This window comes from Aulonocara sp. 'chitande type north' Nkhata Bay, linkage group LG16 (genome assembly GCF_057382095.1).
Source record: "Aulonocara sp. 'chitande type north' Nkhata Bay isolate Kocher_YH1m ecotype deep benthic linkage group LG16, A_spYH_male_GT1.1, whole genome shotgun sequence".
NCBI lineage: Eukaryota > Metazoa > Chordata > Actinopteri > Cichliformes > Cichlidae > Aulonocara > Aulonocara sp. 'chitande type north' Nkhata Bay.
The window spans coordinates 24804845-24830044 of NC_141359.1; the positions used below are offsets into that span (position 1 = coordinate 24804845).

Consider the following 25200-nt stretch of genomic DNA (forward strand, 5'->3'; position numbering starts at 1 on the left):
AACGTCACTTTGAAGACAGCAACTAACTGTGTGCTGTGGCAGACCTGGTCCCTGTCTTCAGTTTCTTCAGATTGCCAGTTTATAGAACATGGTCGCAATAATTTTCCCAACCACAGTTGCATTAATGAGAACTGACAATAAGCCCTTCATAAAGTATGAAAAGTGTAACACGTGTTATACAAATATACATAATAAAGTGCTCACCTCCAGTATCAGCCAGAGCTGTCCGCCAGTTAATTTGTCGGACTTATGAAACATGCCATAAAACTTCACCACGTTAGGATGGTTGGGCAGGGACCTCAGTATGTTGTATTCTGCCTCAATCTCCTCATCCACATCCTTTAAACAGCATCAGCAAACAAGCAGTGTTTAAGTACAGCAAGGAAAGAGATAAACCAACACTGTGATGTGTTATAAAAGGTGTATTTGTGCTTCAATATTTCAGGCTGCTTTTCATTTTTAGTGAACTAGGCTACTATAATAAGAAACCTAAAATTGGGGTTATAAACTCAGTAAATAAGGAAGGGATGGGCCGCTGTGCTGAACTATTTCTGGAAGCACTTTTCTATCAAAGTAAATCTCAGTGGGAGGGAAGATCAACAGTCAGAGAGGCAGAATTTCTCTTCCTGGATGTCTGAGTGATAGTGTCAGCAGTCTAATCAGGGAGAGGGATGGGAGAGGAGGCAGCTTCATCTTCATGGCCATCAGGGGCGCATCATGGTGGATAGCGCTGCCAGGATGGGGATTGTTCCACTGACACAATCACAGGCTCGCCTCAGACCGAGTCACACTCCCACAATATGCTGCCAATTCAGAGTCTACAGTATCCTTATCACGCAAACAAATGGACGGTTATACAGAGAGGATACAGGCGATGCAGGAGCTACAGTTTCTGGTAAGAGCACGTTAAATTTAGCACGACAGGAAATAAATGAAAAGGGGAGACATTGATATATATCACAGGAGCAAGTGCAAGTACGACTGCATCAAGATGGAGAGGGGGAAAAGTACCGGCAACTTACTCTGTTTGAATGGCTCGAATGCTGAGACAAGTTGGTTACAAAGAAAAACACAGTGGTTTTAGTTTTCTGTCGCAGTATTATGAGGTCCTGCAAGGTAGAAACCTCCTCACCAACACTATATAATAAAAGGTTACAGTGAGCCATACATGCAATGTCAGATATCATATCATTCATCGGGAAAACCTGGAGGTTTAATGTGCATAAAGCCAGCAGTTAAATTACATCTTTAAGCTAAGTTTTACTTCTACAGGATAGGCTTGTGAGTGATGTACAAAGAGCCAAAAAAGGCCATAGAAGGTAACAAACAATAAAAAAGGTGCAGGTTCAACTAAATAAAGTGTTTAAAAATGGATTTGCAGAGTAATTAAACCTCTTAGGAGTTTTAGGCAGGTTTAGTTATGCTTTTGTTTAGCTATGAGATAACACCTGGCAGAACTGGCTGTATTTACACGTTACATTAGCATGCCCTAATCTAAATCAGTGGTTCCCAACATGTGGGTCAAAGCCCTCAGATTCAATTAACAGCACGGTCCACTGCCATGCAAGTGAATCTAGGAGGCTGACAGTGACATTTCAAAAAGAAAAAGGATTTGTCTCCAATTCTCCCTTTTGTGACAACTCCATGGGGATACATTCTTCTATAACTCAGATGCTTTACTTGTATTAAGACTTAAAGTCACGTGTGGTTCCTTTGAGCAACATGTGGGTATCTAAACAGGTGGTCGGTTAGACCTCAACTATAATTATTTTTTTACCCCAGTCTCTCGGAGCCCCATCTAACCTGTCATCTTCATCTTCAGTTTCTATCACTGATGGGTGTCCGCTCTGCTGGAATGGTTCATCTGAGTCTGATCACCAAATAGCTTTTATTCAAATTCTGTCTTTGAATAAATAATTTATTTTTCCAAATGATCTCTCTCTTATTGAAATGCAATTTTCTGACGAATAACTGCTGTGCAGTTTATATGTTATCTTCATATCCAAGAAGTCTGTGCACCAAGTTTAGTGAAATTCAGGTATTTGAATTTTCCATGGTCTTAACTGCATGTGTAGGTAGTGGTTTACACATTCACCTAACATGCAAATGATCCCTGGTTCAAGACCAAGAGGAAACACAAATCGCTTGGGGGTAGCACCAGGAAGGGCAAACAGCAAAAGCTCAAATCTACAAAGCATATTCCTCTCATAATCGCATAATCACAAAGGTCATGGCAGTCAGGTGAGGAGTTGTTCAACAGATTTCTTCTGCATTTGCAAACATTCATTTGTTCTTTCTGCCTGCTGTCTTGGTTAAATCAAATAGTGTCATTTCAGGGTGCTATAAACCAAATAAGCTGGGAACCACTGAGCTAATGGGTGCTCATCCAGAGCTAGATCTACTCCCACAACAAAACACCTTAAGATCGCCATTACTTCGCTGCCAAACAGCATCAGCATAAACTCATACACCTCAAACTTTCTGACATCATACATACACATCATTACTATTCTGCAAAAATAGCCTGAACAGATACTGCATCTAAACCCTAACCAGTTCTGTGAGATTGAAAACAGTCAACAAGAAGCCGGGTCCAGCAGTAAACACACTTTAATCAGACTTACATTAATCGGGTCCAGCACTTTCACAGCTGCCTGACTCCCATCTTTTTTGTTGGTCACTCTGTAGACTTTTCCATAAGTTCCTTTGCCAATGGTTTCCACTATATCCCAGTCACCTGATGGATCGCCCAGAGTCTCCAGTCCAAGCATGCTGGACTTGTAGGGGTACAGTCCATATAGTGATCTCCTGGACAATAAAAACAGTCATACCAAGATTTAAAAAAATAAATCTTGAATAATTTGCAAAGTTTACAGAAACAAATGGAAATGTTAATTCCCTTAAAACCTTCACTACTTCGTCTTGCAGAAAGGATGCTTGTTGTGAATAACAGTTGAACCTTACCGTGACAGAGCAGCAAGTAATTAAAACCTATAAACTGTGCAGGTAAAGCACACAGAGTACATTTATTCCCTGAGGCATTTTTGTTCAGCTAAAACCAATGACTGCATCGACCTGGACAAATCAAAGCAAAATAAGTCCACAGATATGGATGGAGAGGACAACACTCTACTTACATGGCAAGTGTTATTTTCTCCTGACTCATCTGGGCTGAGAAGAATTACAACCAAAGACTCTCTGGCGATCATAATATAACAACACCAGTAGCAACAGGAATGGCCTCCATGGGAGGACAGGCAACAAGTGGCATTTCCCACAGCTACTGAATTAGCCCTCTCCACAGGGACCTTGTCACTGCACACTAAGAAGTGCAATCTTCTAAAGATCAATCGGATTGGTCAGAGATTATCTTGAGAAGCGCTGTCCTGAGTGAACACTGAAGCATTGCCACACCTCCAAATAAACTGTTGTATAAAACTATAAAGCGTTTGCACGTCTTCAGCACTAATGACCAACGGGAATGGAAAACACCAATGTAAATCATCCTTGTAGTCAACATGTGATGCTTCTGTGGCAAAATACAACATATATGGCCAATGATGCAAAGGATTAAGTGTCAAAACAGCTGAGAACAAATAACATGATGGATCAGCAAGTGATACAGCCACGTCGGGATGCATGAATCTTATTTTTACAAAACGACACATAATCCAGATAAGCGTGATGGAGAGGGATGTTTGTGTGCAATCCCACGAATGCTCCTTTTGTCATAAATGTGTTATGCATCACGGAGGTTGTATGACCCTGAGAAAGGCTGGGGAAGTTCGCATACTGATGGGAAAAACAGTGAATGATGTTTAACCCTCAGGGGCGCAGCAACTCACACATGAGGACAGATTTATGAAATGTTGTGCATGCACCGTGAGCAATGGCATGCTAACTGATATTAGATGGATATACCACGATTCTGCAGAGACGCACAGACATGCAGCACAGAGTGACACCCTTCAGAGTGTCCTTCAAGGAGCTGCATGTGATCGCAGAAAAAGCCAAAGTGCCTGCTGTAATTATGAGTTTTTTCACATCACACATTTAAATACAAATATACCAGATCACTTATATATTACTATTTATAAACAAATATGTTGTCTTACCCATCAATCAACATCTCTTTGCAAAACCATCAAAGTGGAGAGTTTTCCCCCCATGAGCTGTAATGTTTTTATCTCATCACATAGAAAGTTAGTTTGCCCACATAAGTGGAGCACACACTGTTGGAATTTACATAAGTAGCAGTAAAGACTAATTACAGTCATTCAGTTTTAATAATAGAGATTTAATAATATATTTTTTCTTTAAGGATGTCTACTGCAAGTTCTGTAAGTACTGTAACATCACCTGCCACTTGTTGCCACCACACCTTCTATTTTTTTCTATAACAGACAGCTCATATTTCTCTACAGTAGCTTTTCTCTGAGATATCTGCAACGTTTTCCTCCAACTAGCCTGTATGCAGATTATTGTTAAATGTACAATTAATTTAGTGATTAATGTGTAAATATTAGATTTTTAGAACTTTACAAGAAGCACAAGAACTTTGATCTCACCCAATTTGAGCAACAAACCCTCCCCAAAACCTACCTTTTGAAAAGAATCCATCAAAAACATACCACATGTTAGCTCACTCGCTTAAATCTATTCATAACTCATTTAAAATTAATAAAGTGCAGATGATAAAGCTGTAAGTGAGACATACCTGCTACTGTGAACGTGCTTGCCACTGCCTCACCACAAAACACTCCAGGCTAGTTCATGCCAATCTATAGGGATTAATAATTCACTAGTAATCTGCAACCTGATGCACAGTGCTGTTAAATATTCAGGTGGCAGATGTAGCCACTCATAATGGTGGCTGATATGAAGCATCCCCTGTTGCAGCCCAGTAACCAGGAAGTCCGTGACAGTTTCTAAGTCACATGGTTTCTGCCTATCTTCACTCAGCTCATAATGTCCTTTACACACCGAGCTGCTGCTGCTTCACTCGTTCAGACAGCTTCTGATGCTCTACAGCCTTATAAACCTTAAAGCAATATGACAAAGATATCCAGAGCCTCCAGAGACAAAAGAACCCTCCCAGGCTATAAGTATATAAGACTACAAATATGTAAGTATTTCAGCTTTTTAGTCTAAGTTTAAGCATTTAAAATGTGCCTGGATCAGTACTTTATACTAATAATAATCAGTTTCACCTGAAAAACCACAATGCTACATATTCCAGGAGCTGGAAAGTGCCCCAACACAAGCCGACACTTGCACCAACTACGTAGAAGTTTCTAACATTTTTATACCGTTCCTCATTTTGAACGTTTTCCCAAATATGGGCATTTGTCACATTTTGATTAATCACTACAGCAGTAGCAAATAAGGGGGGGAAAAACACAATATGACTGTAATTTTTTAACAAACTAATTAAAAACATAGAGAGCATGTTTCTTCAGTTTTTTGTGCAAATTAAAAACATTTTTAGACACAAAAGGTTCTCTCCACGCGTGTACTTGGAGCTGAAACAGCCGCTCCAAACAACCATGCCTTCATTTAATCTCCTACACAATTACTGGTATTATATTTCTTGAATAAAACTTTTCTGACTATAATTTGTAGACAGGTACAATCTATGACGAGGGATCACAAAATAGACTGAGCAAAGTTTTATAGCATCTAAGAGAAGAAAAAAAAAACAGATGCTGAAAGAGAACAAGATCAATTTATTGATTTTTTTTTCTTGCATTCCACTTGACATGTTTGCTAAGTGATTATCGGCATAATAGTGACCATTAAAGCATTTAAATTATACAATGTATTTGTGGAAGCCAACTAAGGTTAAAAATAGCATCAGCTATAAAATGTCTCTTTTCAGCTCAGCATCAGTTTTATGCTCTGTACTGGAACTGTGTTAAACCGCTCGGTGCCTACTTAATAAATAAACAATGTAAATACATAAATGAGAACCAAATCTGATCAATAAAGACTTGTTCGAGCTCTTTTTTACTGCAAGAAGGCAACGAGAATTTCTTTAAATGGGCAGGAGATACAGTGAAATAGCGCTTAAGAACAGGACACCGCTGCTCTTCGATTGCAGTGCTCAGATTACCCTTTGTTTACCATTCTTGTCAGCACAGCTAAAAAAGGGATGCTGTGTCTGATACACAGTGGTACATGGTATTTTCAGTTACAAAACAGGAATATGTGCATAGTAACACGGTGATTATATTTGGAAAAACTACCCTGCTCTGCCTTTGCTCATCGGGCACATTTTCTGTGCATCTACATAATGCTAAGTGTAGGTCTGAGGCGGTAACAGCTGCACATGACGTGACCGGCTGCAGCACATCTTTGTCACCAGAAACAGTACAGAGTGAAAGGCAGTAATCTAATTTTCTGCTTCCATCAAACTCGCACAATTCCACCCTCTGTGGCAGAGCCTTATGGGAAGTCCGCTGGGTAAACCCCTTTGGTAAGTCTATGGAGAGGGGAAAAAACCAATAATCCCTTTTAAGGGGATATGAAGAGGCTTTACGGTAAACCTCCACTAGCTATGAGTCAGGCCTGAAGCATTTCGCCCTTGTTCTCACCCTGGAAGGCCAAAGCCTCACACAAGCAGACACAAATGCATTTATTTTAAACATTAACATCTTTAATCTTAGCGGTGCACCTGCATGATTAATGATCCCTGATTGACATCTTTGGATACACAAAGCATCAACTGTAATAACAAAAAGGCACCATCACCATCTAAGTAATCAGTCTTAAATGAATTATAATTTATTATTTATAATTAATTATAAATTAACCTCAGCCATATCATCACAAACACCACAGCTGTGCCACTGTGATGGATGTGAGTATGGCTGTGCTACTGTTTGAACGCAAGGGAAGCAATTTTTTGGTCTTACATTTGTTTTGGTCAGTCATCAGGCAGTTTGTGAAATTTTCTTCCCTTCAGGATAATCAATTGATCTATTGTAAGCGGTATTACTGTAAAGTGGAAAACATTTAGGCATGACAAGCAAACCACGTAAAGTTTACAGACTGGAGTCGAGTGAGGCGGATAGCATGTAAAAGCTGCCGATGCTCTGATAAGTCCATAGCTCTGTACCTCATTTGGCATTAACATCAGCACCAAAACTGTGTGCTGGGAGCTTCATGGCCGGGGTTTCCATGGCCAGGCAGCTCCTGTTAATGTAATGTGTAGGTGACCCAGTGCTTTTTTCTTTAGTGTTACTCTAATAATGTGTTACCTGAAGTCAGGTCTTTAAGTGTTTCACACAGTGTCGTGTATGGACACCAACACCTGATGTAATCAGCAAGTGATTTAATTGTACACTTTAAACTTTAACTCAAGGGGTTTAAGAAACAGGTTTAAAACCTTTTTTTATAAGGTCTGTTCATTTTTTACACAGTTTACATGCAGCTTTGAGCCATGTGTGGTCTGTTTCCACATTATTGGCATATAAAGTCTGGAGTTGATTCCAGTTGTTTAAGTTCGGCAGCTGTTGAGAATGAGAATTCATAACATAGAGGCACAAAGAGGCATCAGACCAAGTAAAGAAGGCTAAAGAAGGCTACCATAAGGCAGAAAAATACCAAACTGACCTATCAGAGAGACAGGAAGCTTCCGAAGTGGCCAAATCAACAATGCAGCAAAGAGGGTGATTACAGAATCTTTTACTTGGAAAACCACTTCACAGCATCTAACCAAATCAACAGCAGTTCTGAGGCAAAACAGACCCCTTGAAAACACAGAGGTGGTGTGACAACATGGGCCTGTTTGACTGCCAACGGAACTGGGTCACTGCTGTTTATTGACCAGAAGCAGGACATCTTCTTAAATGCATGGAGTTATACTTCCTGCTGAAGCCCAATGCTTCTTAATGCCAATAAAGAGAATACTCTTAAACATCAGAGTCAGTCACCTGACCATGTCTTTCACCAAGTAAAGACAAAACTGAAGGTGGTATAGGTCTGGCAAAGCCTATAAAAGAAGGAAATTCAGAGTGTGATGAAGCTTCTGTACTAAAGATGGAAGTGTACATTTCACATCTTTATTGTTCTGCTTTAAACCCACTGTGGTAATGAACAGAGACAAAGAGAAAAGAAAAGAAAAAGGAGCATTTTAAGCTAAAGTAAGTGTAAAACACAAAAAGTGTTGTATATACTGGGATTTTTGCATAACTATCATAATGTAGCCTATTTAACTTTTTTTCATGTAACTTCCGGTTTCTTCCCTGAATGATTGCTGGTTTACAGTATTTCACAGAGTAAAGTAAAAACCAAACTGACACAGTGATTAAAGATATTTAGGTTTAAGATTTAGGGCTGTACATTTTTTTTTTTTTTTAGCGCTACAGATGAGGAGTCTCGTACCTACCTCGACATTGTCGCCTCAGTATTTCCATCTCTGTCATCTGCAAAACAGGAACCTGTTTAAGACAGAGCATCACTGCACAGCTGAATCTCCATCTCCGTGTGAGTTTAATAAAGGCCTAAAGCACACTGTCTGAATCAACTCTTTAGACCCATCTTACCGTCCATAGCAACATATGCGAAGTAATTTCCCTGTTTATTCAGCAAAGACTTTAATTATTAACAGTATGGACACCTGAGCATGTTGTCCTGCAGACCGGAAACGGTTAACTGGCTGACCAGTATCACCTGATGTAACCTTGAATAGTCTATTCATGCTGTGGAGAGCAGCGTTTTACTTACCTGCGTGGGGGGAAAAGAAGGAGATGTCGAGTGATGCCCCCCGGAGGACGGCCTGTAACAGCAGCATCTCCCAGCCTGACACTGGTGACACGGTCTCAGCTGTGTCCTTCATAAAAACTCCCAGCCTGTGCAGATTACTTTTTTTTTTTTTTTCTTACTTCTTTTTGGCCTAATTGGTAGCAACCAAAGCCTTTGTGTGACCATTGGTCTTTACCCAGAGGGCCTCACACCAATTATCCTGCTCAGTCACATGGCAGTGAAACCTTTTTCAGAGCACTGAGCCAGAGACTAGATGGAGCAGTGCAAGGAGAAACCAGCACAGACGGCTACTTGTTTGCAATTGTGTTGTAGTTTTTCTTTTTTATAATGATAATGGTTGAGTACTGGATTTTAAAATATATTCAACTTTTTTTTGCAGCACCTCTATTCTCGTCTTTGTTGAAAACCTGACCAGATCTGTCTGTCTCTACCTCCTCGGATTTGAGCACCAATGGCCCAGAGACCTGCAGTTTTCATTATGAGTTGAACAATGACTAGTCACCACTTCTTCACTCAGCACAGTAAATAATATCATTTCTTTTCAATGTAATCTTCCTGTGGGAATGTTAGCTAAACATTGTTGCAGACCAGTCTACCCCCAGAGAAGGATGGCAGCATCCTCTCACAGCAGGAATAATACAGTAAAGTCTGAATGAGTATCTCCAGAATTTGCTGTTCAGGCTCAGAGGTGTACGTGTCATAACATTTGCATTACCTCTACAAGTCACAATAGTGAAAAGAGACTGAAGTAAGCCAAGATTAGATAAATGAAAGAAAAATATTAATCTCCTGTCCCACCACATCCCAAAGGAGATAAATTGGATTGAGATCCAGTACAGAGAAATTACTGTCATGTTCAAAATGATCATAAAAAATGAAAAAAGACACAAAATCACTGTGTTTATATTTTATTCACATATGTTACATTTTGCATTAAATGTCCCAAGTCACACTTTCTGGTCAAACTCAGAAAGTTTGAGTCAGCACCTACAGTAATGTACTGTATTCTCTCCCCATTCATACAGGAAAACACACAAAAGCTTTCAGTTACAATTTACACCCATCGTTGGCTATTTGGTTGCGGTCATTAACGAAGTGGGTACAACAAAAATAAGAGAGACAGGAAAAAACACAAAAAGCAGCATGCATGAATTCAAGAGGAAGTTTTTCAAGTGTCGACTTGTTCCTTAGAGATTCTGCGATGCAGCACAATGTGACCCAGCATTTCAAAACCAAACATCAGGGATATCAGCTGTGTGCTCATCACTGAAAGTAAGCATTAAAAAAAGGGGGTCCTATTATGCCTTTTCTCTTTTTCTGTCATTTACAAATAAACTGGGTCATTGATGTGCTGGATGCTGATAACAACTAATTCCTTTAAGCTGCTCAGTTCACAACAGTTTTCCCCAACTCCTGTGCCGAACTGCAGTTTTGAACGTGAGATGAGGAGGCGGAGCTTGCAAGCACTAGGTTTTGGTTTTTGGGACGCCAGGCAAAGGGCAGCCAATCAGAAGAAAGTGAGCTTTTAGGTTGACAGAGGTTTGAAGAGACATTTTAAAGAAGAAGAAGAAGAAATGATAATAAATAAGGGGCTTTTTATGTTCTTGTGAACTGTGAAGAAGCAAAGTTTCTCTAATGAAGTCTCATTTAAAATCATGGAGCTGGAAATAAGCATAATAGGCCCCCTTAATCTTGCAGGCACGGCTGGATGAAACTTCTCTTCCAGGAAAAAAAAAAAAAAGATGATAATCGCTAAGACACTTAAATAATGGTGGCTTAAAGGATGTCATGCACAGTGTACAACAGATACTCAAGTCTGATAGTCTTGCAATGTTGGAATGCAACTATAAACCACAACTACATGATGCATGATGTATAACAGATAGTTGTTAATAATAATAATAATAATAATAATAAATGTTCTGTACTGCAGTTTATGACCTGGCAATCAGAAGCGTAAAGGGAAAGCCTTTTTCTGATGGCACAGACAGACGAGTGACAAGTACTGCAGTCTCCTCACAGAAGCAACACAACTCCCACAGAGTTTCATACCTCGAGAGAACACTGACAGAACTCATGTAGCATTTTTGCTCTTGCATGACGCTCAGGACACCAGATGTGCAGTGAGATCTCTTTGCCTTCCCTCAATGTTTAGACTTATATGTTTATATGGGGGTGGTGATGATGAGGCTTAAGACAGCTGAGTGTCTTAAAGGTGGAGTTTTGAGTTAAACAGTGTGAAAAGGCCAACGCTATGAAAAGTGTAGTGGGTGTAACTTGGTGACCGCACACCTCCTCAACCATTAAACTGAGTTTGAGTCAACATTCCCAGCCATCTACGGTAAACCCAAAACACAACCTTAGGAAAAAAACAAAAACAAATTCTTCAAAGTTAAAATTAATTACTTGAACAATGAGCAGCAGCATTTATTTAAATATCTAAAACGTATTTCAGCAAAAACAAAAAAGAACAAAAAAAATTCCTGAGGATGGATTGCAACTAGACCCATAAAAGAAAGAGTCTTTGCTTGTTAGCAAAATAAACTCTAGTGTGTTGATGGGTGGACTTGTCCTGCCTCCTATCACATGTCAGCAGACAATGAGTGCACACTGCAGTAACATCGCTATACTTACCAGGAGCTTGAAACTCATGCCAGCACAGCAGAGCACATTTTGATAAATAATAGGGATATGCGTTTACATCAGAAATGGTGGTAAAGTAATCAAACTTTGCAGGGACAATCGGCAATTGATTTTTGTTTTGTTTTTTTAAACCAAATAAACTGGAGCGACTTTAAAAGCCTGACCCAAACCAATTCGGTTTGTGGGCAAATTTGTGCTTTTTTTTTATATCCCCCCCCCCTTTTTTCTTTTTTTACTTTTTTACTTTAATCTCACCAAATTCTGTTTTTCCCTGTAGAAAAACCACACAATAAATCACTTGAACACACACACGTGTTAAATCTTTAGGCATGACTGTACACCAAACTTCACATAAACCAAGGCTGTAGCAGAAATAGCCCTCGCTGGATGTTTGTGTTTATCACAGCAAGAGTTTCCAAATATTTTGATCAAGGCAGACACATAAGCCAGAAGGAAAAAAAATCCCTAAAAAAAACAAAACTAAAAAAAAAATCTTCTCCATCATGGGATGTGGTTTTTCAGTGGACTTTGGAAGATCTTAGAGTCCATTATAATGAGGCCCCCAACGCTTGTTGATGTGATCAAAGGTGTGTGAAACCCACTGTTGCTCCAACACTCGATACCGCTCCTCACATAAGTAGAGAGGCTTGCCACGACTGGAAACATCCCAGAGGGGGGAAAACAGGAGTGAGGAAAAAAAAGGGGGGGAACTACATTTAAATTCATACTAGAATCACACCAAGTGTTATAAGTGTACTTAAAGAGTTGCTCTAAAGACTCTATGCTATCTATTAACAAAAAAGTGTGACTGGGTGTTACGCGTCTTACCGTAAATCCCGATCTTCCTCTCCGTGTGCATCAAGGTAAACAGAGCCCCACAGACAGAAACGATGTCCACGGATGATGATGATGACTGAAGCATTTATCAGTAGAAAGATGCCTGTCGCAGCGCCACAATGTTGGGAGTGCTACAAAGTGACAAGTGTGGGGGGGAAAAAAAGGTTTGCTAAAAGCTGACGACTTCAACAAGCAGCTATGTCAATTCTGCATGCTGAGCCTCACAGAGAATGCTTTGAAGATGATAAAAATGGAACTATAGTGGGAAAACTCACCAAAACGCATTCACAGATGCCCTGCTGCTTGCAGCACACGCCTTTGAGACAGACGAAAGCGCCGCAAACAAGGCAGAGCGCGGGGTCTTTTGGCACCTTTTTGCAGGCAGAGCAGGCCTTTCTGTGATAGTACTGGAAGATGATATTGTAGTTGTCAGGCAGCTGCAGGAGACGGGGCGCTGCCCACTGAGGATCGTGGACCAGCAAGGTCTGAGGAGGAGAAGACAGACACCCAGCAATGAACTGATTTTATCTCCTTATTACACTTTGACCCAAAGGAGGAGGCCACAAGACACGTGGTCAGCTAGACACATGTGAGAGGTACAACAAAGGCTAAAACTAAACTTTAAATACAGGAATCAGATCTGGCACATTAAGTTAAATTAAAATCCAAGTATTTCTTATAGAATATGTGAGTATTTTTTGATTGTCATTTTAAGAAACCTTTACTTGCTTTGCTCGACTGCACGCTGTTAAAAATGAGAAGTTCATAAACATACCAGTGACTCGGCAGCATGTATCTGAGAGAGCCCTTTGACCTCAGCGCCCCACTGCGTCACCAAGTCAAAGGTGTTGACTGGCCACTCCAGACACGAGGCACTTTGCACGGTGTTGGCAGGCTGAGGGGCGGAGGGTAAAAGCCCTAAACATACAGCCAAGGATGCAAACTCCTCTTCCTCCTGTAAGAAGCCAAACCGCTTTGCAGTCAGTTAGTCTGAAAAGGCAGTTTTAACATTTAGGATGACATTTATGATGAATCATACCAAGCAGCCGGTTAGGTTGTCTCCATACAGGTGATGCTGCAAAAGGCAGGAGAGGCGCAGGAAGGGCAGGCAGAACTGCTGCAGGCTGAACTCGATAGACTGCGGGGACCACACACTGGAGCTCAGCTGGAGAGGGAAACAGCAGTAACACCTGATCAATAATCAGCCTACAGCTCGCTGATAATACAGTGATGTATATCTCCCCTAGAGAGATCAGTAGAGATATTAAACACAGTCTCCCACGGTAATGGGCAATTTATTGTTAAAGGGAAAACGAAAGAGGCAGAGAGGAGAAAGAGTGTAATCCTGAAGGCAGTCATGCTCTAAGCAGTCATTTTAGTGCCTCACCATTGTTGCTTCTTCAGAGTTCACCTTGTAGACACTCTTGTCCTTCGAGAGCTCACTGATAACATGACTGAGCAGTGCTTCAAAAGACTTATCAGAATTTGCAGCGCTCTGTGGAAGAAAATAAAAATGCAGACAAACATTAAAAAGGCCAAAACTCTCCGTTTAATCGGACACATAAACTTCTTGGAGGATCAACAGATATAAGCTTTCATCTACTGGTGAACATTAACACAAATCTTCCTGCTGTTTTGATATTATTATGTCTCTCTCCGTGTTCGCCGGTGTCTTGTCTCCACAAACTTAAACCTATAAGAACCTATTAGATGTTAATATCTATTGTACCATTCAGTACAAAACATCTGAAAACGTTTGATGAATTCAAGGAAAAGCTAAAAACAGGTGTTGGATCTTTAAGAGTCTCCAGGAGCTGGCCTAAACTGTTTTCCACACAGTGAGTAAATCAGGCTGGGAAGTTGTCCTTTCTCATGTGAACCAAGGAAGAGTTGGTAGCTTGAATCAAACTCACTCTGATGACTGGAAATGCTCAATTAGATTTACACAAGAACTATAGTCACAGAGGCAAATCTGGACATCACAGAGAGGCTGTCAGGTTAAAGACTGTTTAATGACTGTATTGGAAACTTGTGTGATCATTTCTAAGAAAGTGAAGAGCTCAAATACGTTAAAAGAAAAAACAAAACAAACCAAAACCCCTCCATCCATCTGTTCTGCTTATCCAATTCAGGGTTATGCTGGGATTGGAGGCTATCCCAGCTATGATGGGACGAGAGGCATAGTACATCCTGAGCATGTGTCCAATCTAACACAGAGACAGACCATGCTCTCTGGTTTGCTACCAGACCACCGTGTTGGACATTTAAAAAACTGTTTTAAATTAGAAATGGCTACTATTAAACCAGCATATTTCTCAATATAAAAAAAACAAAATCCCTCTATATAATTCTAGCAAATTCTCCACAGTCCTTCTGTTGTGCATACAATGTGCTGCACTATAGAATATAATGGCTAACACAGAATAATTCTTTAATATAACATCTGATAAGCAGTAGAGACATTACTGAATGTGTGTTCTGATAAAAATTCAACCGGTTTGGCTCGTATGTTATACAGAGCAAAAGCTGCGAGCATTTATCAAGCTGAAGGTGGCGGAATATAAAACAGCCACCTTATCTCGTCTGCTGTCCTTTGTCATAGATTTATAGTGGAGGAATTTCAAGTCTACCGATTTCCTTCCTTAAGGCTGTGATATTTCTGCATCTTTTAAAAAAATAAAAAATAAATTCAATTTAATTACAATAGCGTAGATGTTGTTCTTGTTGTAGATTTAAAAATGGAAGCCCGTGAATGCCCTCGCTCCACTGCTCGTGACTGTGTAGGGGGAAGATACAAATCCATACTTCCATTATGGATGACAACACCCCAAAGAGGAGGGTTTCGGCTATTCGTCTTTTGACATTCAAACCAGCCACTCACTAACACAATGGTAATAGACTGAAGACAGATTGCCAATTAATGCAGCACTCTCCAGCAACACTGCTTTTCCAGATAATGAAGATTGATACTGTCGATTGTGGAATGCACATAATTGAAACTGCAGGGCCTAAAACAGCTGAACAGCGACTCACGCGCAATGATTTACAGTGCTGGAAGCTGGTGCTCGCAAACAATCAAGATTCTAGTCGTTCAACAAGTAGGAGATGTCATTTGGACCCAATGATAGTGTTAAGCCTCGGAAAACCACAAAACAGTGACAACAGTTTCAGCAGCACTTTAAGGTTTGTGAAGTCATTAGTGCTCGTCATTATCTATATGGTACGACCATCTATTTGTGGCCTAAAGTCTGACATAATGACTGCTGATTCACCGACTAGAGAGGAGGAGGCAAACTGCACGAGAGGCAAAGGAGAAAGGGGGAAAAAAACCAAAGCAAATAAAGAAATTCAAGTAAAAGGCCAAAAATAAACACAATGCCATAGAATAAATATCAATACAAAATAAGAAATGGGCAGTGTACTGCATCACTAGCAGAAAGGTCACAAACTCAAGTAGTTCTGTCTCCCCCTGCAGCCACCACTCTGTGCGAAGGAGAGGGGGGAACAGAAAAGTACGACGACACTAATGCGATTTCATTTTTACCTTCTTGAGTGCTCCAGATGTGCTCCAGGCCTGCCTTTCCTCTGAGCTGAACTTTGTTGACAGTGCAGCCAGAGCCTGAGTGAACTGCAGGTTGTACAACATCTTCACCACGCAGGTAAAGTGCTCTACAAAAAGAAAAAAGAAAAAAGGACAAAAGGTGACACTGTGAGCATTGTGCCACTTTGAATTCATGAAGATCTTCTCTCGTCAAACACGCTCGCTGGAGGAGGACGGCTGTTATTCACAGGGGCATTGTGTTGCAAAGTAATTAGCAGAGTGTTTCAGCTGGAAAATGTAGCCTGAAAGGTATTTAACTTGGTGACTGAAAAGAGCAACAAAGAGTGCAATTTGTTTTCTGCAGAAAAAAGGGGTTGCTGACAGCTTCTGTCCTGGTCACTGTAACTAGTGTCACTACACACAATTATGCATAGAATTTTAAAAACTGGGCTTTTCCCATTATAGGAATCACATGCAGAGGACCTCTCGGAGACAGAAAATGTCTTGCTCCTTCCATTTCCCATAAAGGAATCCACCTGAAAATGCATGTGCATGTTAATTCACGAGCATCTCTCACCACTCTAAAATAAAATGTATATTCTCCATCTTCCAGAACACTGTAATAATCAGTATATATCTTCAGTTCGCAGTGGTGTGCCATGTGCTACTAAGCAGCACCATCTTGAGACTAATATGGCAATCCTTAAAACAAAAATATATCTAACAGACATCCAATTAATTAAAATGCAGCCATTTCCACTTATGAGCTAACCCTTCTGTTAAATCTGCCTTGTTCATGTTCCAGAACTCACTAATGATTCTTCCACTTAGGTCTCTAAGGTGGCTCTGCACAGTTTAGAAGTAAGATGGGGCAGATGCAGAAATGAAGGGCACCACAAAGGAGGTGAGAGCACCCCCATAGTCTGGGTCACGTCTTCCCGATCCCCCCCACACACAGCCAAAGCAGCAACAGCAACCGAGATAAGACATGCAAAATGCTTCTCATTTTCTCCTCAGCCTGGATTACGACTGATAATGGGGCTTCCCTTGTGGTGCATCCACTGAGAAAGCCCCTGCTGCCTTGTAGTGCCATGATGCAGAGAGAGTTACTGTACCTTTACGCAGAGGCTGGGGCATCGTTAACACAAAGATAATCAGGAGCGACGGGACGTCTCGAAACAGCATGGGTACCTCAGGCCTCTCTTCATCAAAGGAACTGCAAAAAGCAAAAAGCAAAAAAAAAAAAAAAAAAAAAAAAAAAAAAAAAGCTTAAGTTTAACCTCAAGTCAAATATCTGGGAAACCCTGGAAAGCACATACTGGACAAAGCACAAGTATCCCTTCATCAAATTAAAAAGGAATATGCAAACGGCTTAGCTGTAGCAGTTCTGCATGCATCTTTCAGACATATACAATAATAAAACCTGTCACTTCTTGTTGATTGACATTTGTGTATAGCTACCTGAATATACAGGACAGCTGGACTCTTTTTCAAACACTTTAAATGATAAAGCAGATGTCAGAATTGTTGGTTTTACAATTAGAAGTGGAGATGAGCTTGATTTGTGCTTACGGAGGTTTCTAAGCTTCGACGGTGAAATAGATTTCAAGACCAACCTGTGGCAGAAATATCATGCAAATTTTAGACCTTCTCTGCCTGTAAACATCCTGCCATATTTTAATAAAGTAATAAGGAACATCTCTGTGTAATGTCTATGTCTGACTTGCAAAAAGCCATCTATATAAGCAGGTAGATAAGGGAAGCAATGTTATTTATTGAATATGTGGAAAGGACTTTAAAAGGCATGAGAACAAAGGTCCTGCTGTGTAAATGTGCTGAATTAATACAAGGCTTGAAAAGGCGTTCCTTGTATCTTTAATGCAACCTTAGTTACATATTCAATTTGTGTGCCATGACATCTCCATTTAAATATCTTTTGTTCTGTTGACAATTTAGCGAGGTCCCCATCTCCGCTCTACCCTTGAAAGGCCTTGAGGGTTTTGCACTAGAGGAACTGCACTTAAAGAATAATACCTTCCATTACCAAACCACTCGCCAGTTAATTCCTTTGTGCACTTGAAGAAAGCCTTAGAAAAGAGAGCTTTCAACCTTCCGTCCCTTCGAACAAATTTTACTGGAATACTCTCGTTTCTATCATAAACAATAAGGTGAGAGAAATGTTTTGCATCTATGTAGAAACATCTCTCTCTGCCCTATTTAACCAGACTATATCGGGTTTACTGCCTAAGGGTGTCAATGACACTGCTCCTCCCAAAACCCTAACAAAGTATTTTTAAACGGCAAATGGGTCCACTGAGAGTGCTGTATGGCTGCGAGCACTTAACAGTAACAGGTGTAAAAGCTGTCTTACAACACTAACAGGGAAGAAAGGTTGCAAAGACTTGTACTGTATTGTTTAATGTTTGCAAGCACTTAAATTAATTTCTTTTTTTACAGCATGCAAGAAAATTCATATTTTTAAGATGTTCAAATGTAAAGTAGTCCTCAAGGCAGAGAAAGACGTGCGCAAATGAGTGCAAAGCTAGGTGGAGAGCTGAAAGGCGAGGCGCGCTGCTCGTGTGATGGCGTTGTTTCTCAGTACAGTGAATTCGAAAGGGTCGTTTCGCTCTCTGTGGAGTGCCCGGTAATTTGCTAGATGTACCAATTATTGGTATCTATGGAAACCAAGCATGGTCCCTTTTCTGTTTTTAGCACCTCTTTGTGTGGAGGAAAAGCGGCTGGGGGCAGGAGGAAATGGTGGTGTTTAGAGAGAGGACAAAGTGGCACTCTGATTGCATGTTTATGTCGATGGGTGGGGGCAGAGCTGTGTGAGAACCAGTAAAGCCTAGAAGGTATGAGCAACATATGAAAAGATTTATAGATTTCCCATTAGCAGAGGTACTTAAGGCTTTACGCCACTCACTCTGCCTCTTTAATTTGTACAATCTGAGTCAACTTCGTCCAGGGGTTGTAGGCTGAATCGATGCTGTACAGACGCATGTGCATGGCCAACACGTGAAACAGCTGATCTGAAAGAGGCAAAGACAAAACACACTATTATTATGAGGTTCATCTCTGTGTCTATTGTCATGGCAGCGTTTAACGTAGATCAAACGATGAAAGCACTTGACTCGGGCTGACTGTAGGCTAATGCTCGGCTCAGATAAAACCAGGCCAGGCCAGATGGACTCACTCCATTTCGATAGCCTTGAGCAAACTCTTCAGTCGGGCTGCACCTGTTCGATGTGAAACTAATGGAACATGAAGACAGACCTCCTGTGCACACAGTTTTGCATGTTTATACGCATGCTTTAATAGCAGGACACCTCAGAGCCTCAACTGTCTTTGTCTGGACTCCTTTCGAGTGCCAAAATGTATGCCGAGACACAAAAAGCAGGGAAATGTCCGACTATTTAGAATTTAGTTATAATGTTTCAAAGTGGAGTACTGGCACAAATTAATCAGGCTTTCTTAAATCTAACTTCAACCTCAAAATTAAATGATTCTAGTTCCAATAAACCACCAAGTTTTATATAGTCTGACTGTGAGGTACAGACATATATGCAACATATTTCTGTTTAACATTTCTAATGACCAACATGAATCTTGTTGGATTCTGGCTGACAATGAATTATCACGCTGTAATGCAGCAAAGTGCTTCAAATAATCACCACTGCAAATTTGACTTTTGTGCGTGCCACCTATACTTGGAGCAACACTGCCCCCCACAGGTAAAAAACAGGCACAGCATAAAAAAGTCTTTCAGTCCTCAATTGAAAACCATTTGTCTTCACTAGAGCCCATTTCCTCTCATCCCTCACCACCACTCACCTCTTACCAGGAATTAACCCGGCAGAGGAAAGAAATGGAGGAGAGATGTCGCTAATGACGATTGTTGTTTCTTATGCTAGATCACAGAAATTAAAATCCCATATACTAATGTAATTAAAACTGCGGTGCTCCATCAGTTAATTGCTGTACTCTTTAAGTCTTCTTGTCTCTCAATCCTAACCCTTTATTCAATCTGATCAACCCTACTCCCCACCTTCATTTTGATTTCCCCCGTTTTCCGTGAATGATAATTAGTACTGACTTTTGGCTTTAAAGCCAGAGTACCCAGAGAGAACCGGGATGCTGAAATGGATAAGCAGTTAAGGAGATGGGCAGACGGATGGACAGTCGGTAAACCCTTAAAACCAAAGCCGGAAACCAAAGCAGCTAAAATCCAGTCAGACATGAGATTTATTAAACCATAACCACATTTTGAAAAAGATCTTTAAAACCGTCAGCAGAGACTTTCACTGAGGGAATACTGCTGCATACTCACATCTCACTGCACAGTGGTCTTCATGTAAAAAAAAAAAAGAAAAAAAAAAATCACATCAGCCACACACAATCAAAGAACACAAATATCACCGCTGACACTCACCATGTACTAGAAGACCAACAACTGAGGTCAGCACGAGTCGCCTTTAATGTCGCTGCACAGTAGGAGCCATGTAGTCCCCAAGATTAATTCAAATGTTTGCAGTTTAATAAACCCAGAACTGATGCCACTTTCAAGCCTGGACTTTTCAGATTTGATTTAGCTCATCTCAGGGGAATTGAAGAGCTCTTGCTTGTGTGGTCAATCGTATCCTCGTCATTTGAAAAGACCAAACCCCTACTGGGAAACAAGCTTAGGAAAACCCCCATGGGCTCTCACAGTTAGCAGACGTCGGCTGTTTTCCCTTTAAATCCATTTCCCTAAGAAGAATGAGCACTAATGTACTGCAACTGAGTAAATTTGGCTGTCAGCATGGCTACATGGTTAATGTAGCTCAAAAATGGCAAACCTCTGGAGTGAAATCTCTTTTCAGCCACTCAGGGATGACAGGCCATTTCACTGCAGCCGCCGCAACTTTGACAGAACAATTAAACAAATGGAGAATGGCGTGTAGGCTACACGACAACCTTAACTCTCTCCAGACTCACCATTCACACTTCCTATTGCAATAATCCATCCTTTATTCGTTTTTATTTTACAACTGATTACATCTGAGATTAATTTATCTTCTAAGAACTGATAATTCAATGTAATGTTCTGCTTTTCCTTTGAGATTCAGCTAAGATCACAGTTTTCCTCCTGCCCTAGACAGATGCCCTTGTCAGCTGTGACACAATCAACCAAGTCAGCACTTGACCCATTTGTCAGCTTCATTTACCCCGACTGCTGCAACTGCTCACCTGGGACACCATCTATCCTTTCCTGCCATTTCTAATCGACCCTTTGTTGTTGGGTTGTTTTTTTTCCCCCCTCAGCAATAGAAGTCAAATCCAAGAATGGGTTTGACTGCAAGTCAGACAATTTATTACATACCAGCTGATGGAGAACAGGATACATCCACCTGTAGTAACACATGTCACTCTAACTGATATTAAACCTAAAAACACATTTCAGAATCTGTTATTGCGCCACCAAAGATTTACATTTTATTCTTTTCCTGCACCAACTTTGTCTTACACTGTAAACACGACATATGAGACAATTTTCCAAAAACTACATTAAACTCATCAACTGATTTTCGTTAGAGGGGGTTTAAAAGAAAAGAAAAAAAGCAAAATGTGTAAAAATAACTGCATTCCTAAACAGTTAATACAACACTTTTCTGAAACTCATTAAGTTAAAGGATTTCTAGTCTGCTTCAACAACTGTTTGATATGATATTGTAGTTTGTATCATGGTTTCTGTGTCAGTTTCAGAAATAAAAGTATACGTGATCATTACTGGGGAAAATGAACTGTTAACATAGACATATAGGCTAAATCTGATAATAAAAACGTGATGAAGCATTAAACTACACAAAAAAAATTATGTATACTGTTCCTTGGAATACAGCCATTATCGTTTGTTGTATTGGCCTTGGTTCACCCAGGAGTAGTCTGCTTTCAGTGATAGGGGGTTTTTGCTATCCAGTGTGTGTAATAAAAAAATCCCCTTACCTGAGAACTTTTGGTTAGACTGTGGTTTTAACTTTCATGTCATGCTTTCGAGGAGATTCAACCAGCCTGGGGACCATTTTTGAACATTTTTGGAGCCTCAGATCTAACAGAAATACTTGTTTGTTGTGACCCATGTCATTTTGGCTTCATTCTATCCTTTTAATTGATTTGTTTTTGAACTTTTTTGATGTTGTGGCCCTTTTTTTCTGAGAAAACATTTTGTTATAAACACACGTCTTGCTGTATGTTTGACAGGAGACACAGATTGTTAATATTAAAATAAATCAAGATTATTTTTTTTGAATTGTTCATTTGAATTTCGTTAAATTGTAATTCTTTTAACATTTAAAAGAGGCAGTAGTATCAAGCCACAAGTGTCACACATGGTATGGAATATAGGATCCAATACAACGAGTCGAAAATTAATAAAAATATAAAAATAAGAGCAAGTGAGAGAGAAGCTACTCACTGAGACATGAGCGTTTGGCAGCTGCACTGGCTCCTCCAGAACACAAGTTTCCTCCTCGATGCACAAGTTCCAACTCCAGGTTTGTCCTGAGGTGACAGAGACATGAGCATTAGCAGACAGGAGGTACACATATTAGACAATTCAGCTGGTACACACGTGAAACACACTAGACATGCACAAAAATACATATACATCTCCCTTGCACATATTCAGGTGAAAGTCTAAGATTCAAAATCTCCTTTTAAACAGAGACTGAACCAAGTTGGCAGCAGACACAAAGGTACTATACTGCATACATATACCAGAGCTAAAGCAGATTTCTTCAGTGTTAAGACTCAATTAAACATTATAAAAAGCACCATTTACAAGTTTTCATCAATACGATAGAAGAGGTTTCCAGGCTCGTCTACACAGCTGGCTCTGTTCTTCGAGCAGCAGCATCAACAGCATCATAACTTACATGGATCATCCATTTAAGAATATTTTACTTTTGACCTAGCAAACTTATTTCACGTAAAATGCATGTTTATTAATAGGTGTTAATACTGCCCAATTGTATAAACTGAGACATTTGCCACTTAAGAAGAAAAAAAAAAAAAGCCAACTTCCTTACAGGACAACAGCAGAGAGCACGGTTGTCTGTGAGGGAAGGTGTGTGTGTGTATTGGCATAAATGGCTGAGGATCAACATATTCAGCTTTTGGTTACATGGCCTGGCTCTTTTACCAATTTGATTAGGAAGATGAAGGATGCTGCCTAGTCACGCCATTTGCTATTTAATGCGCCTGTTTTGCAGCAGCAATTCCATATCAAATAAGCGACAGCTTTCCAAGACTGATTTTGCACAAGCTAAACCATTAGCATAAAAGCCTTTCCGAATACAGTTCGTGCATAATCCCCAATACGGATTTCTCATGCATATCGACACATTTTTCCTTCTGAATTTTAATTCATGCTATTTCACACAGAGAACTAGAACACTGAAAAAAATAGGTAAAAAGTACATTGATGGTAAAAACAGATAGGCATCGCTAAAATAAGACTGATCTGGGCCTGTTTTTAGCCTATCACTGGCCATTTCTTCCTGTGGGCCAATGAGGAGGGGGGGCAAATCCTCGGGTTTCCTGGGAGAAAAAGCAATTTCACTTAGATAATGCAGCCACGGTGAAGCTCCATCTGGCTTTTGCTGATAAGAGCACCCCTGTGACAGAGGAATTTTCCACTCCTCAGGCAATTTGCGCTGTTCATTGAACTTCAGAGAGCCAACAGGCACCCAGACACACTCAAGGGATCATTCCGTTCAGGGCGGAGGGCTGAGGGAACCACAGCATTGGGTGGGCAAAAGGCCTCGGTGGTTACGCTTCAAAAAGGGCAAAGTTTTTGGAATGGGAGTGGGGTGGAGTCAGAGACCCCAAGGTGAACTGGAGGGCAGTCATTTCTCTTACCTGTGACCAGTCTGCTGAGAACATACAAAAAACCCAGAGAAAGGACTGTGTAATTTTGACTTTTCAGCCATTCCAGTATATTTTGTGGCTAACGATTGATGCAATTAATACTGCACACTGCTAGTTAATCCCAAGACAAGCAGAAAAGAGATGTGATTTGGCGAGCTTGCCATAACTTGGTGAGAAGAAACACCTGAAAGATGCATTCAGAGTGTGTAATCACTGTATCCTCAATCAGACATAATCAGTAGGAAGGGAGTAAGAGTGAGTATTATTTTATTGCAGACTATCGTGACAAAGCTGCTTATACTGGTTTGGAAAACACTTTTAAGACCAACAATGAGAAGCACAAAGAGAAACAACTCAAGAAACTATGCATTTCGGTCCAGAATTTTTGCTGTACAACTTATAAACTCCAGTACTGAATTTCAGTATCAGTTATTCAGAAGCCTTTCAGGAGTAAAAAACTAGAGAAGACTTTGTTCACACTAAAGAGAGGATTCTACTGTCTGTTTGCATGAAGGATCATTGCTATTCAAGTTGAAGATCTGACATTAACCGACAAAAGAAAGAGCAGAAAGGTATCTAAAGCGCTGCAGCCAACAGTCAGCGGTGTGTTCAAGTGTGTAAAACTGTGTGAGTTTGTGGAGAAAGAGGAGCTCCATGAAGGAATGCAGTGAATCAAAAAGAATCCATAAAGGCTAGAAGGACACCAAATATACCTTTAAAAAAAAAAAATGTATTCAGGGTGCCAAGTATTCCTCTATACAGGGAAAAACTGCTCAGCGATTGAAGGACTGAGTTCTCACAAAGCTCCTTATACTCAAGTTCAATCTGCCATAAGGTAAAAGGTCTGTTTGATGTAGACAAAATGGTTCAGAAGAATTCTGTTTATTAATGTCACACAGAACAAAAACGTAACAAGACACAATCACAGTCACTTGTAAACTGAATACTCTCATGCAGCATCCTTTAAGACTGGAAAGCAGGTTAAAGAGACTACTAGTTCACAAACAACAGAAGTTAAGCTAATGCTTCTGATCTGAATGAAAGTGGGCTGTATCATTTTCCACAAGAAAGCAACTAGTTTAACAGATTATCATCTTATCCCTTCCACAGCTCCAAGCCCCTATTTCCCCTAATTTCTGAATTTATTAATCACATTTGACCTTTCCCTGTATTTTTGCTCGGAACGTTTCCAAAAATGGAGGTTTTTCCAATGCACAGTCACATAGGAGTTATTAATGTTAAAATCCTGGAAAATAAGTAGTGTTAAATTTTAAATCCCACTATAACTTGGTTCTTACCTTGCCACTGAATACATGAAGAGGAAATCATTGTCAGGGGAGCCAGGGTTCCTGCCATAGTCCATGTACTTCTTCTGGGTGGTGTTCTTGATGTCTTTGATTACTAACTCCATCTCTTTACTCAAATTAGACTCCGTCTGGAGATTAAGACCAAAAACAACAATAAATTAAGTCAAAGTACCGATTAACCTAAGGCAGTGGTTACAAACT

The 25200-nt window shown here is 40.2% G+C and overlaps 2 protein-coding genes across 3 annotated transcripts in view; both read right to left on the reverse strand.

Annotated features, from left to right (window-relative positions):
• myo3b (myosin IIIB) overlaps window positions 1–8897 on the reverse strand; it is a 70421-nt gene extending 61524 nt beyond the window's left edge. Inside the window, exons 1-5 of the mRNA XM_086266421.1 lie at window positions 8728–8897; window positions 8390–8426; window positions 2625–2808; window positions 1023–1043; window positions 205–339 (exon numbers count right to left, since the gene is read on the reverse strand). Coding sequence (XP_086122547.1) covers window positions 205–339; window positions 1023–1043; window positions 2625–2808; window positions 8390–8426; window positions 8728–8839 — 489 coding nt within the window. The 5' untranslated portion in view covers window positions 8840–8897. The remainder of the gene's footprint in view (window positions 1–204; window positions 340–1022; window positions 1044–2624; window positions 2809–8389; window positions 8427–8727) is intronic.
• Window positions 8898–9658: 761 nt separating this feature from the next.
• Window positions 9659–25200, reverse strand: part of ubr3 (ubiquitin protein ligase E3 component n-recognin 3) — a 37395-nt gene continuing 21853 nt past the window's right edge. For both annotated transcript variants that reach the window (XM_086266420.1, XM_086266419.1), the window contains 11 exons: window positions 24991–25127; window positions 22239–22324; window positions 18711–18816; window positions 16903–17003; window positions 15791–15915; window positions 13634–13741; window positions 13286–13411; window positions 13022–13201; window positions 12522–12731; window positions 12238–12377; window positions 9659–12065 (listed from right to left, as the gene is read on the reverse strand). In XM_086266420.1, the coding sequence (XP_086122546.1) occupies window positions 11948–12065; window positions 12238–12377; window positions 12522–12731; window positions 13022–13201; window positions 13286–13411; window positions 13634–13741; window positions 15791–15915; window positions 16903–17003; window positions 18711–18816; window positions 22239–22324; window positions 24991–25127 (1437 nt within the window). In that variant the 3' untranslated portion in view covers window positions 9659–11947. The remainder of the gene's footprint in view (window positions 12066–12237; window positions 12378–12521; window positions 12732–13021; window positions 13202–13285; window positions 13412–13633; window positions 13742–15790; window positions 15916–16902; window positions 17004–18710; window positions 18817–22238; window positions 22325–24990; window positions 25128–25200) is intronic.